General features: G+C 42.2%; 1 protein-coding gene across 7 annotated transcripts in view; it reads right to left on the bottom strand.

Annotated features, from left to right (window-relative positions):
• Positions 1-314: 314 nt before the first annotated feature.
• Positions 315-14,324, bottom strand: part of kcnip4a (potassium voltage-gated channel interacting protein 4a) — a 44,010-nt gene continuing 30,000 nt past the window's right edge. For 6 of the 7 annotated variants that reach the window (XM_088293284.1, XM_088293278.1, XM_088293280.1 and 3 more), the window contains 6 exons: positions 4,356-4,480; positions 2,520-2,589; positions 1,901-2,079; positions 1,712-1,816; positions 470-532; positions 315-377 (listed from right to left, as the gene is read on the bottom strand). In XM_088293284.1, coding sequence (XP_088149410.1) covers positions 330-377; positions 470-532; positions 1,712-1,816; positions 1,901-2,079; positions 2,520-2,589; positions 4,356-4,480 — 590 coding nt within the window. In that variant the 3' untranslated portion in view covers positions 315-329. Of the gene's footprint in view, positions 378-469; positions 533-1,711; positions 1,817-1,900; positions 2,080-2,519; positions 2,590-4,355; positions 4,481-5,894; positions 5,991-14,324 lie in introns of all 7 variants that reach the window. The other variant, XM_088293279.1, reaches the window with a different exon arrangement.

Below are 14,324 nucleotides of genomic sequence, written 5' to 3' on the forward strand. Positions count from 1 at the left end.
TTTATATTCCCTAAATTGAAGTTATTGTATTCGAAGGTCTGTCATGAAGGTTGTCCTTTGAAAAACAACTATTTTGAAGTGGTAATTGGCGTAAAAAGTTTAAGAACCATCAAAAATAATACACCAGCCAGAAAGGAACACTCCGGAAATAGAATAATGTGGATGAACGGGAACAAAAAGGTCACAGAAGAGAGGAAAGCTACAGACAAACGGTAAAAAGTAAACAATTCCAGAGTGCTCGCAGCCGGGAACAAAACGTGATGAACGGAGGTCTGCATGTACGACAAAAATACCCCCCTCCCCTCCCCTCCCCCAACGCGGTCATTAAGTTAAAGGACGTTCTCAAAGAGGTGCATGGAGCGCATGATGTTTTCATCCTGGCGACAAAACAAAGAAAACACGCCGGTTAGCCTTGACAAGCGGACCGAAATGTTGCAACGTCACCAAGGCGGATCGGGTCGCTGCTTACATTTTGGCAGCAGTCGATGAACTCGTCGATGGTCACCACGCCGTCTTTGTTCTTATCCATCTTCTGTGGGGGCAATTTAAGGGCATCATCACTCCATTGTTTCCACTTGACCACGTTCTTTTCTACTCTCACGGCGACGCATTTTCCATAAAATTATTTTAACGTAAGACCAGCAGTGCCTCAAAAAGAATTGGAACGGTATATTATTGTATACTGGAGATACTTCAAAGAGGTCGGCCAGTGGTATCAAAAGCAAGTGATGACAGAAACATTTTAAGAGCTGTGACGAAACATGACTGCCAACCTCCACAGGTCAGGCGTGAAGGTATGACAAGCTACCGTTCCAAGAAGAAATAGATATTCAATGCCACAAAATGCAAAGCACACGACAGCAAAAAGAATCGGAAAGCCAGATTGGTTTTATGGAGCGATGAGACTAAGATTAACCTCGACCCGAGTGATGGAAAAGGCCCAAGTATGGAGAAAGAAAGCATCTGCTTCTGAGCCAAAACACACAAGCCCATCAGTGAAAACCTGGTGGAGGTAATGTCACATGGCTAATTTTGGAACAGGCTCACTTGTTTTTATTGATAAGTAATCTCATGATGGTCACGGCAGAAAGTTGAAAAAAAAAAAAAAAAAAAAAAAAACACGTTTTGTCGGGCAGTTTATAGAAAAATGCACTCAAACAATTCAGGAGACGCTTCATCATGCAACATGACGATAATCCAAAGCAAGCTGCCAACACAACAAAAGGACTTCATCAGGGAGAGAAAAAAAAAAAAAAGTCCAAGTCAATCACCGAACCTAAACCCAATCGAGGATGCAATTTTGCCTCCTGAAGAAGAGACTGATGGGAAGTTGGACTTGTCAACTTTTTTGTCTGATACGCCGTTATTTCCTTAACACCCCTTTTTTATTCATGACGATGATCAGCTCAACGTGGCTCTTCGATGACGAAAACATGACGTGGCGTACATGAATTTTCAGTGACAAGATGAGCAAGGCAAGACGATATGTTAGCGCGTAGTTCGTCAGACGTTACAAATTGATGACACTCCTTCCTGTTGCAAATGTAATCTGACGTTCAAAAAATTGCCATGCTGGCGTAATCTATCCTCATTCATACAACAAAAACAACAGAATTGACCTTGCCGTTCCAAAACTTTTGGAGGGGACTGTATATTCCAATTGCTCCAGAGTCCTTTCATAAACCTTTCGCCTCGTCATTCTAGAACGTACCTGAAAGAATACGTCTACGTGCTGGCGCGGAGTCTCCTCTTTGAGCACGGGGGACGTACATTTGCCCATCATGTCGTAGATGGCCTTCATGATGTCGAGCATCTCCTGCGGGGACGACATGGTCAGCCCAATAACTTAGCATCCAAAAAACGTAACATTTCGTTTGAACGCGGGTCTGCTCTGCCGCACCTCTTTGGTGATGTAACCATCTTTATTGATGTCATAGAGATTGAAAGCCCAGTTGAGTTTCTCTTGAATGGTGCCCCGCAGTAGGATGGAAAGACCCATCACAAAATCCTCAAAGCTCACGGAGCCGTTGTGATCCGTGTCAAAGGCGTTGAACAGGAAGTGAGCGTACGTCGACGCGTCTAAGAGAGAGTGTTAAAAAATGAGTGTGTGAGAGAGTTGGAGAGTGAGGTAGTGAGAGAGTTAGAGTGAGTGTGTAAATGAGAAAGTGTGTGTGAGAGAGAGAGGTAGAGAGTGAGTTTGTGAGAGAGCTTGAAAGAGTTTGCGAGAGTGTGTGTAAGAGATTTCGAGAGAGTGCGTAAGAGATTGTGTGAGGGAGAGAAAGTGTGTGAGAGTTCGAGAGAATGTGTGTAAATGAGAAAGTGTGTGAGAGAGTATGAAAGTGTACCGAGAGAGTAGGCGAGAGAGTTTGCAAGAGAGTGAGTGCAAGAGAGATTTTGAGAGAGAGCGTGTAAGAGAGCGAGAGTGAGAGAGATATGAACAGCAACCAATGTCCAACTCGTCTTTTCTCGCTCACAAAGGGCTTTTGACCCCCCTAAAAAAAAAACTAAATAGCACAAACCTCCTTGTGGGAAGAACTGGGCGTAAATGTCTTTGAAGGTTTCCTCGTTGACGACGCCACTCGGACATTCCTGCAAAATGAGACCATATGAAAATGTTCCCCCGCCCTAATGCATCACCTGTTTTCACAAAGTAAAAAAAAAAATAAAAATACAGTCCACTATTGTAGGGGGCGCGAAAAAAATACAAAAATAACAAAATACACATTGTAAAAAAAAATACAGCGTTTCTTAAATTTCCTACATTTTTCTCAGTTCACTTTTACTGAGTCTTGTGTTCTCTTTCTTGCCCTTTTCGCCACAGTTTCATCATTTTCTGCAGCTTCTCCATCATTCATAGAAAGAGATCCACAGCTAAGAAATATTTTAATACTCTTGGCTGCTGTTGTTTCCTTTAATGACTCCTATATGGATACCATAAAAAAGCTTCTTCAAAAAAAAACAAAAAACTGTGATATAGTAAACAAACGAGCGAGGGAATGGCGTATATGCCAAAACTGAATTTTCACTCAGATTATTCGGGGCCAAAAGCGTTGGAGTGAAACGGCAGAACAAATATTTCTTTGATAAGATACGCTCGTAACATTTGCTCATCCATGAACGTAAAACCTCAAGTGCGGCGCAAAGCCGGCGAGTCGTGAAATTCCTTCCTGAGGCCCCAACAAGTGAAAGCCGACTTCAACCTCTCGCCCGAGGTCGTGCCCCGGGTCAACCACACAACACTGCCGTGTGATTGAGGTCACTCGTCACTTCACGTCAAGACCTTATTCGGGAAATTTGCATGGGAAGTAAAGCTTGGAAATGTTGAGAATATTTGAGAGGCATTTAATGGAAAAGACCCAACGCCCAAAAAAGAAAACCTATGACTGCCGAGTGGGGCTGAACAATCGTTCTGGGACCGAAATCACGATCGTGGACGACGCAATTTTGAGATCGTCAAAGCTGCGCTTTTAAACGACTCTTGTGCCCCACGCTCGCGATGCAGATCACACAAAACCAGCGGCATAAAGATTGAATGCTAAGTGTGCTAATCGCTAAAGTGAAATACAGAATCAGGAAAGACCCAAACTAAGTGCTGAGGTGTACAGCCGACCTTTAACACAAGTCTGGCACGAACTGCGTTAGGGCGGAGAGCAACAGAAATGTTGTATTTCAATCAGACGTATCGAGACATAAAATAAGACGACGGCTACGTTAGCAATTTAGCAGACACTCTTTTTTTTTTCCCTTTGTTTAGCAGGCGCTCTCAGACCGGAACACGTAAAACTGATGACGTCATCATCACGAAGAGCTTAAGATGCCAAACGTATATTAAATATTTACCATCTCATCAATAATATTTGCATTATTTTGAGTTTTGAGATCTACACAATAATAGGTCTCAAAATTATATATTTTATTCAATTTAGCTTTGCTAGGGACAATGATTTCATTGACATATAATCTGACATTTTTATAAAAAGAACATGTAAATTTGTAAAAAAAAAATAAAACATTGTGGGGTTTTAAAAAATGCATTTTCATATAGACAATTACGCACTAATACAAATTTATACTTGTGGGCAAGTAGTTTTTAAAAACTTACTAATAAATAAAAAATAACTCATCTCACAAAATGTCTTAAGTGTCCTTGCATCATTACAGTAAACGTTTTTGTTGTTTTTAATGGTATAATGGAATTTCAAAAATAAAAAAAAAAACATTCGATTATCTTGCTAAAACATATTTAATTTATATTAAGTTTTGTGAATTGACCATTAAATACTATGAAAAAAAAAAATCAGATTTGTCCTCTCTAACTGAAGGATGCTCCCTCCCCGATGCAGAATGTCACTCACGTTCTTAAAGCCGCGGTAGAGGATCTGGAGCTCCTTGCGAGAAAAACGCGTCTGCGCCTCCAGCTGTCCCAGACCTTCGGGTCGGTGGCGCACGGCCGACAGTTCCAGCTCATCTTCAACGCTGTCTGCAGGAAGAAAACAGAGGTCATGCATCAAATCTGGGAGGCTCCGATCCTGAGCTAACTCGAAATTCAACATGATTCTCTTCTGGATTGCCAATGTTGACATTTTGACCACGCGCCCCATTCGTTTGCCAGGTGAGTCATCCGCTTCAAGGAATAAACCCCACACCCTAAATGGATGCTCGTTTTTTGCTGTCAGGAAACAGGTGGCGCCACTAATGGAGCTGGGATTACCTTCACTTCTACAACACACATGGCCAGTAGAGCACACCTGGCATCTGTAAAGCTGACTTCAAGAGAAAGTGAGCATTTCAACATTGAAAAAAAACAAGAAAGTGATAGTATTAAACAGTTTGATGATCTCAAAATGGGGTCTGAGACGCAACTTGGGGATATGAAGAAAAAAAAATAAAATACTTTGGGTCACTTCAAAGGGTGTGCCAACATTTTGGCTAGCCTGTTACCAAATGTCTGCTCTACAAGTCTAAAGAGAACACCTCTACCTCGCCGGTCCCTTAACCCAGAGGTCCCCAACCACTAATTGAGGTTGAAAGCAGTATGGATCACGAAAGTCTTTTTGGGGTGAAACGAGTCCTCAAATTAATGAGAAAATATTTTTTTCCCTGTCTCGTCCCGACACCGTCATTTCAGACGAACATGTCAAGTAAGATGCACACATATTCAAACGAACACGCCGCTTCCACGGCGGCTGACTTCAAAATAAATTTAACAAATACAGTCATTGATGCCAATGAAATAGACTTAGTAAACTTTTACTTTGAAGTTAGCCCTCATGGTGACGTAACGGCTACCTTGACTTCCGTTTTCGACCTTTCGGCTTGCTTTCTCGCAGGTTTAATTGGCACGACATCGTTTCCACCAACATCAACACAACGCCATCCCGAAATCATATTCAGTCACTAATTTAGGACGCTAAAAAAACGCTAGCTAATGACGTCGTCATTGTATGACACGACACAAGTTAGTGGCTACTCCTAGCTAGCAGCTCGCTGTTAGCATTAGCAACAAGTACTAGCCCCTCCCACGATGCAAAAGTTCGGCCCGCGACGGAAAAAAGTTGGAGACCAGTGCCTTAACCAATGTCTGAATTTCCACAATGTCTATTTTTTTAATCAACTTACCAGTTGAAATGTAGATTGCTGTTGCTATTCCATGTGCTCCCTTGGAAGCAAATTACCTCATGTAACATTTTTGTTTAAACTGACTATCACACATTCAAGCCAGAGGTCTCAAAACGTCGTTCAAGCAATTTTCTCAAGACCTCAGTGTGGTCAAAGTCTCATGTGAGGGTTGTTTTACTCAGGTCACTTGATCTTTTTTTGCCACCCGTGTGCCATCAATAGCTCTTAAGTTGCACTAAGTATCTTTGACAAAGGAACGAAGAAGAGCCACTTGCTTTGTTCCGCGCCCGATGACGATGTGGCGGCGGCGCACGGGAGCAACCTCATGAGGCGAGCCCACACCCCGCGCCCGCGGCCAATCGAGGGGTAACCTGGGGAGCACAATTACATGGGTGGATAATGCCGGTTACCGTGGCAACGGAGACCGGGCAAAATAACCCCAAACTTTCTTCAGGGCAACAACACGCCAGCAGAGGAAGGAAGGATGGAAGGCCACTGATTTGGAACGAAGGCAAGCAAGCATTGGTGTAAAGTGACACCTGTGAACAAGTTGAAGGCTGACCTGAGCGTGACATCAACGGTCGGTATGACTTATTCAAAAGTCCGCCACTGGGTCAGTAGAACTCGAGACTGCTGACCTCCTCTCGTGTGAAGGTGTGACAACGATATCTCATTCGGCCGTGCGCCAATGGATGACTTTCTTCCTGTCGGTGAGGTGTCACCACGAGTGTTTCCCGTCCAGTTGTTGATCAGACTTCAAATGTCCCATGAAAGGTTTCCAAATAAAAAAGTGAATTTATTTATTTATTTATTTTCATCCGAGCCTAGTTAACAATAATTTTTGGGATTTGGGGTTTAACGGTACAACGGTATTATTATCTGGATTTTTTTGTCCCCCCCCCAAACACAGACATGTCAAGAGACTAGAAGTGTAAAGAAATAAAGTGCAGCTCAGATTCTGGCTCGCAGATTTTGTGACTCACAGATGACATGCATTATGATGAAATTCAAACTTTACATTTTTTTTTTTTTTCAAATTGCATTTTTATAGTACGAAATATTTATTTTTAATTTAATTACATACATTTTGCCCTTTTTGAGATTTACTGGTACCATTTTTTTTTTAATATTTTATTTTAAATAGCATTGAATTTGTTCCCAACATGAAAAAAGTAAAAAAAAAAAAAATTAATCACTCTCATGATTTGCATTTTGTTCTCTTACTGCATCCAATGTCAACTGTGGGATGTCACAAACTGTGATTTATTCATTTTTTATTTTTTTTGCTGTACAGTTAACAATACTATCTACTGATGATATAAAAAAAAAAAGTCCACTGGCAGAAATTTATTTGGGGTTACTTGAAGACACTTACAATGGTGGTGACACGTGTGCGGCTGATTTCCATTTAACTTGCAAAAGTAATTTGCATTTAGAAGATGATACGCACACTTGTGCAACCATATTATTTAATTTATTTATTACAAAATATCTAAAAAAAAAATCCATTAAGTTGTACAATTTTCATGAACGGTAGCAACAGTTTTGAAATGATTTATCCTGGTCTCATTTGTCAACATGACAGAAACCTGCCCTTTATAGCAGGGGTGTGTAGACTTTTTAGATCCACTAATTGTAACAGGCGCGTGAGGCTTGCGTAAGCCGGCCAATAAAAAAAAAAAGTGTCGCGGTTGCAAGTGCATCTTTAAACAGCCAGATAAGACAGCCTCATAAAAAGGACAAAAGCATCTCTCCGCTTGTAAAAAAAAAAAAAAAAAAAACACTTCCCAATCAACTTTTTATTGTTATTTCTTGGACAGACTCACAACAACTACCATCCGAAAACTGTACTGCCAAACGCATTTACCCCAAGTTGGCGGCGCATACTAATGGGGAAGAAAAAAAAAAAAGGAGTCCTCATTTGTGCTGTGCAGCATCGATGCCGAGTGCAGATGGCGAGCATTATTGTGCCCGACGCATTTGTCAGCGTTGAGGGAGACATTTTGTTGATGTCTTTGGGCCACTTTGATTCATCAATGTTACCTAGCTGACACAACGCTCGCGTTCAACCTCCCTGTGCCGATTTCATAACAGGCAGACGTGAATTTGGAAGATTGACTCGCACCAATGGGAGGCCGCCGTTCTGGCGAGGAGCTCAAGGACAAAGTGCTGGCCCGCAAGACAAATTATTTGCGGGTGCCAGACAAACACACTCGAGTGAACCCGCGCTATCAATTCACTGTTCATGCCCCCACCACATCGCAATTTTAAAGCGTTTATGGCTTTTTAAAGTATTCGGCTGAGTGCAAATAGCCAAGTGAGTTGCTAATTAGCGCTTAAATTCGTCAAGTGGAGTCGAAATGTGGACTGCCACTGATAAATATTTTTGGGATATTTTTTCCATTTCCATTCGGCGTGTCTACATGAAATTTAAGTCATCGTTCTAGGAAGGAATACTTCCCAAAATGCATTTTAGGAAAATGGGAATTTGTTGAAAGAGTTTTGAATGAACAACTAAATATATATCTAGATTATTATTTATTATTATTATTTTTTTAACAAAATATGGTCTGGTTCTCCTATGGCCCATGATAATATATAAATTTGAATACATTTTCAAATTCATAGCGATATCGATTCCTAAAAACATATATCGATATTTTTAATAACATCTTTTCACACATCGCGATATCTTATGATGACGCAAAAGTCGCGTATCAAAATAAAATGGTGGACGCAGTGAAGTCAGCGCCAAAAAGTATGAAGGCAAACGTATTTATTGTTTTGATCAGGTCATGTTAAATAAAACGGACATGATTAATGGAACTGCATTGGCTTAAATTTTTTACGTAAATATTAATATTTTGGCAAATACACCTAGCAAGCAGTTTGAACTAATTGCAACATTGGTTCTTCTGAGAATGCCTTCCATACCAAAGTAAAATTAGTACTGCGTGAAATCCTTGATTGAATCGAAAATCAAAGTGAATCGCGAATCGAATCAAAGTGAATCGCAAATCGAATCGACGCAAAGTAAATCGCGAATCAAAAATCGAATCGAATCGCGAATCGAATCGACGCAAAGTAAATCACGAATCAAAAATCGAATCGAATCAAAAATCGAATCAGATCAAAGTGAATCGCGAAATGAAAACTGAATCATCTGGAAATTTGAATCAACACCCAGCCCTGAAAAATACCACAAACTATAAGCACTAAAGACAAAATATTAATTTTATACTTTCCTCTTAGCACAAAAAGCGTGCATAGGCAAGTTTAGTGAATAATGGAGGCGACATTCCCTCAAAAAAAGAAATATTTTTTTAAGAGAAGGCTGTATTTTATATATTGTGTACTTTTTCTGTCTTCCATGTCCGCCTTGCCGTGCATTTTGGTGTTGTTGACCTGAAGAATCAAGTGTGCAGCTTTAGCGCATTTCTACACAGACACACAAAAATGGGGGAGGAGGGGATGAATGGGAAGTTGAGCTTACTGCATATCCACTCCAATAACACAATGTCGGAGTGCAGAACATTGAAAGAAAGATTCCCGTAAAAAATTGAGGTTGGAAATAGTAGTCAAATGCCCATGCGTACACGCAAACACACAACCTCGCTGCACTTTTGCCTTCTTTCCCCTCCAAAGAAACCGAATCAGCAAAGACGTTGTCATTGTTTTCGCCCCTCCACCTTGCAGCAACGCAGAAACGGATTATTAAGATTGAACGCCGCACCAGGGTTTAAAAAGCTCAGCAAATTGGAATCACCACAGGACGCTGCATGACCAACTTTGCAGACGACAGCGTTTGGCGCTTTGTTTTTTTATCAATTTACCAAACTAATGAAGAGGAGGAAGCGGACGCTGGAAATGATCAAATGGCAGCACAACAGCCTCCAGGTTGGTCATTTATCTGAAAGTAAAGATCAAACCTTGCTGACCCTCAACAACAACAACAACAAAAAAAAATATCTCCCTGAACCTGAAAAGGAGCTGCTTATTCATATTTGATGAGTCGGCGTGACCTAGAAACGCAGTCGATGACCAGCATGGGGCATTTCAGGCTTTGCAGTACATTTAGGGGTCATTCCCACGACACGCAGCAGAGCACATATCCGTAACGCTGACATTTAGTCAGCTTCGAAAAATGCAACAACTCAGATTGGTCCATACATTTTCGTGAATGAAAAAAGTAGGACGTAAGATAGCGTTACACGCCGCCACACCCCGCATATTACTCCCAAATATTGTTTAATAATTATAACCTGGCGCAATCACCACGTAAGATGTTAAGAGAGTTGAAAAAAATGCAATTTTGAAATTCCATGCCCCTCAAATCACGGTCGAAGCTCACCAAGTAAATCCAGCAACAAACCGTCAGCACCCGAACGCAACCCGACACCTGATCTTATCTCAACGGCAGCCACGCAGCCGTTCCAAATATAGGAGCCCGTGTATCAGCCAGCTCATCTCCACGGAAGCAGCGCGTCCATCAACACGCTGCCGCCGCCGGTCAACAGGTGTACAATGAGAAATGTCGCTGTCAGAAAAGTTCCAGGACTGATGTTATTAGAAGAGTAGACCGTTCTTATAACACAAGCGATCGTGCTACATCGGGTACCAGACACATCGACAAACAGAATTTGACATTTGTATGATGTTTACGAGACCGTTAGACACTCAGTGTTTCTAAAAATGGTTCATGAAGCAAATTTGAAGCTTCATTTTCATTGACCTTTACCACGGGGCACCTAACTGTTCAACAACAGTGTACTAGATAGTATTATGTTTGGAGTTTGAATGACATGGTACTAGAGAGGTCAACAAAGAAGTACTAGACAGTTTTACGAAAGGGCACCAGACAGTTTGAGTACATAAGTCTGATAAAAGGTGTGAATCTGTTCGTTGGCAGGATTGTTATCAGGCTTCTGCAGAACTTACTGATGAGCAAAATCATTTTCTTTGGCCCCATGTCCGGTCCTCAAGGGCTCCTATCCTGCATATTTTAGATGTTTCCCTCCTCCCACACAGCTGACTAAAATAATCGGGGTTGTTATCAACGCTTCTGCATATTGCTGATGAGCTAAAAAAAAATTGGGGGCAGGTGCCTGACATGGGGGCACCATTTCCGGTCCTCGAGGGCCCATTTCCTGCATATTTTAGATGTTTCCCTCCTCCAAGACACCTGACTGAAATAATCAGGATTGTTATCAGGCTTCCGCAGAACTTGCAGATGAGCAAAATCCTTTTCTTTGGCAGGTGCCTGACAAGGGGGCCCCGTCGCCGGTCCTCGAGGGCCCCTATCCTGAATATTTTCAATGTTTCCCTCCTCCCACACACCTGACTGAGATAATCAGGGTTGTTATCAAACCTTCTGCAGAACTTGCTTATGATCTAAAACATTTTTTGGGGGCAGGTGCCTGACAAGGGGCCCCGTCTCCGGTCCTCGAGGGCCCCTATCCTGCATATTTTAGATGTTTCCCTCCTCCAACACACCTGACTGAAATAATCAAGATTGTTATCAAGCTTCTGCAGAACTTGCAGATGAGCAAAATCCTTTTCTTTGGCAGGTGCCTGACATGGGGGGACCTATCACCGGTCCTCGAGGGCCGGTTTCCTGAATATTTTCAATGTTTCCCTTCTCCCACACACCTAACTGAGATAATCAGGGTTGTTGTCAAACCTTCTGCAGAACTTGCTGATGAGCTAAAAACAAATTTTGGGCAGGTGACTGACATGGGGGGGGGGCCCGTCTCCGGTCCTCGAGGGTCCCTATTCTGCATATTTTAGATGTTTCCCTCCTCCAACACACCTGACTGAAATAATCAGGATTTTTATCAGGCTTCTACAGAGCTTGCTGATGAGCTTTTGAATCAGATGTGCTGGAGGAGGGAAACATTTAAAACATGCAAAATAGGGGCGCTCAACGACTGGAGTTGGCGACCCTCGCACGAGACACTATAACGGGATATGAGAAAGTGGCACGACAAACAGGTATACAGTAAATCAAATATGAAAATCTGGATGTAACTGATTGAGTGCTGCTGCCGCACGAGGACGACACATGCTGATTAGCATCCACACAAGCTCAGTCAATAAAGCAAAAGAAATCCAAACAAAGTCCCCTGCTGCGTAATGAAAAAAAGATACCCCCCCCTTCAACTCATCCAATCAGATAACACACAGAGGATTCCGGAGGTGGATGCACAAACAAGCCCCAGCGCGAGCGAGTCGGCATGAGCCATATGTCACCGTCGTGATTTAATAAAAGTGCCTGCAGCGTTTTACGACTGACGGGAAAATGGACGCGACATTTTGCAAAGACATGCGGCCGTCAATACTGTATATGGCTTTACATAGACACACTTGACACCTTGACAGCGTGAATATATTGCAGGGCCAAGTGAGCATTTCATCAACAAGTTTTTTTTTTGCGGTGTCCCACAAGGTTTCGCCTTGGGTCCCTTGCTGTTTTCGTTCTATTCGCTGCCCCTTCGTTCCATCCTACAAAATCATTTTATTTCCTTCCATTGCTATGCAGATGACAGTCCGATCTTTGTCCCGCCGAGCAAAAAAGGCTTCCACGCAAAAATCCTGCAAGCGTATAAATACGAGCGGGCCAACATGTTTGCTTCCATTACAAGACCCTCGAGGAATACCAACATGCACACGGCTCATTTGAATACACTAAACTCCGATATTGAGATTTCTTGGCCCCACATCAAAAACGCTTGCTCGATTTTGCAAGTTCAAAGACAGGTGTGCTAATTCTTGTCTTCGACAACGGTGTCAATCATCCCCCGTCTTCCTATCCGTCTTCTCTTGTTCCGCATCTGCGGCTCTATCGTCTCAATCGCATTCTCTTACGAGTGATGTTTTCATCCAAAGTGATGAAAGCCTCATACTTTCAATCTGCCGCAGACTTACTTGAGTGCAACGATCCCCCCCCCCCCCCCCCGCCCCCCAAGGGACGCCAGCAAAAGGCCACGTCAATCACTTCCACATGCTTAAAGAGGCGTTGAGGAAGATAGCCAAAAGGCTAATTGCGCCACACGCTTGGGCTCCTTTGAATTGAGGTCTGGACGAGATACATCATTGTTTAAAAAAAAAAAGAAAAAATGCCAATTAAGCAAAACTAACCAAATGATGGATGGAGCTCAAGTGGCTGAATCAGCACAAAGCGAAGCACTTCTGCACTCCACACAAAAAAAAAAAAACCAACAAGCGTGTGATATTTTGCTAACGGTGGACTTCTAAACATTCTAACGTCTAACGCCGTCCAGATGGGGTTGCTCAGGTGGAAATTTTTTTTGGGGGGGACGCAAGCTGCGGGCACGGACGGACTCATGTTCAATCGCCGGGAACTACGACTTGACGCCTCCAAAATTAATCCTCAGGGAAATAAATGGATAATAAATAATCAAGTATTATTATTTGCGGATAGTGGTTACCTCAGAGTTCAATAATTAGTTGCAATTCCAAAATGGCTAGAAAATAAAATAATCCTGGTCGCCCCTCAAAAATATTATTAACAAGATTTATTCAGTTAATTTATTTCAAATTCGGCGGGCCGGATTAAAACGTTTAACGGGCCGCACGTGGCCCCCGGGCTGTAGTTTGCCCACACCTGCTTGAAGTGATCTATATACACCGTGTCAGACCGACAGTCGGTGAAGATTAGCCTCCGAAATAAGCATTTGTCTCCCATTATTGACCATCTCCACAGTTCCATAATTGTAAAATGATTTTTTTTTTTCCCGCCATCTCTGAACCTCTCGCTCAGGACTGCCAAGCTCATCAGATGCTTGATTTTTTTTCCCCGCAGAAATGATCCCCGTAGACACCCGTCGCACTGATAACGACACACGCAGGTCGTCTGGCCTCATCGATTTGCGTTGGGAAGGCAAAACTTGCACTCAATCTTTGACAAGCCCGCATGCATCCCAATTAGAATGAGGCCAATTCGCGCATTTGTGAACGGTTTACGCTAATTGGAAGTGTGCCAGAAGTGTCTGCGGTCCAGGTTGATTTAATGAGACGACCGCGGTCGGGATTAAAGCGTTCGCTTGGGCCTGACGCGCGGAGTGAGTTTTACAGCCGCCTCGCTAATTAGACGGCTTTTTCCTTGAGATGCATATGAGACGGCGTTCAAGTGTCCCCGCCGCAGACTGCTTCCCCTCAGAACATTTGAATCATTTACCTCTACAGGGTGTCCCAAAAATAACTACCGCAACTAAATAAATCACTCTTTGGCTGTCCGAAGCTAACGTATGTTTTGGTTTTGTTTGAGGTGTTCACGTCAACTTTCTAAAAAAAAAAAAAAAGAACGTCTGTCAAAGTGCCACTGGAAGCACAAAAGTGTTACATTGATGACCGTTTGGAAGACTAAAACTTGAACAAAGCCGCGGGCCAGCATTTAATATTTTAAAAACAATATAAGTACTGTTTTTTTTTTTTTTATTGAAATTTTTTTTTTAAGTGGTTTTATTAATGCAAATTAAATTTAAATTTTATTAATGTAAATTTTTTAAATTATTATCATTTTTAATGTTAGTATTATCATATAGAATGTAAAATGGTATATTAGTCATTTGGTACGGCCACGCGGGCCAAATATAATTACACTGCAGGCCAAATTTGGCCCCCAGGCCACAGTTTGACACCCATGTGCTTCTTTAAGACATGTTTTTTTTTTCCCAAGAGAGTGT

This window comes from Idiotropiscis lumnitzeri, chromosome 4 (assembly GCF_059441095.1).
Source record: "Idiotropiscis lumnitzeri isolate Australia: NSW breed Sydney's pygmy pipehorse chromosome 4, RoL_Ilum_1.0, whole genome shotgun sequence".
Classification (NCBI taxonomy): Eukaryota; Metazoa; Chordata; class Actinopteri; order Syngnathiformes; family Syngnathidae; genus Idiotropiscis; species Idiotropiscis lumnitzeri.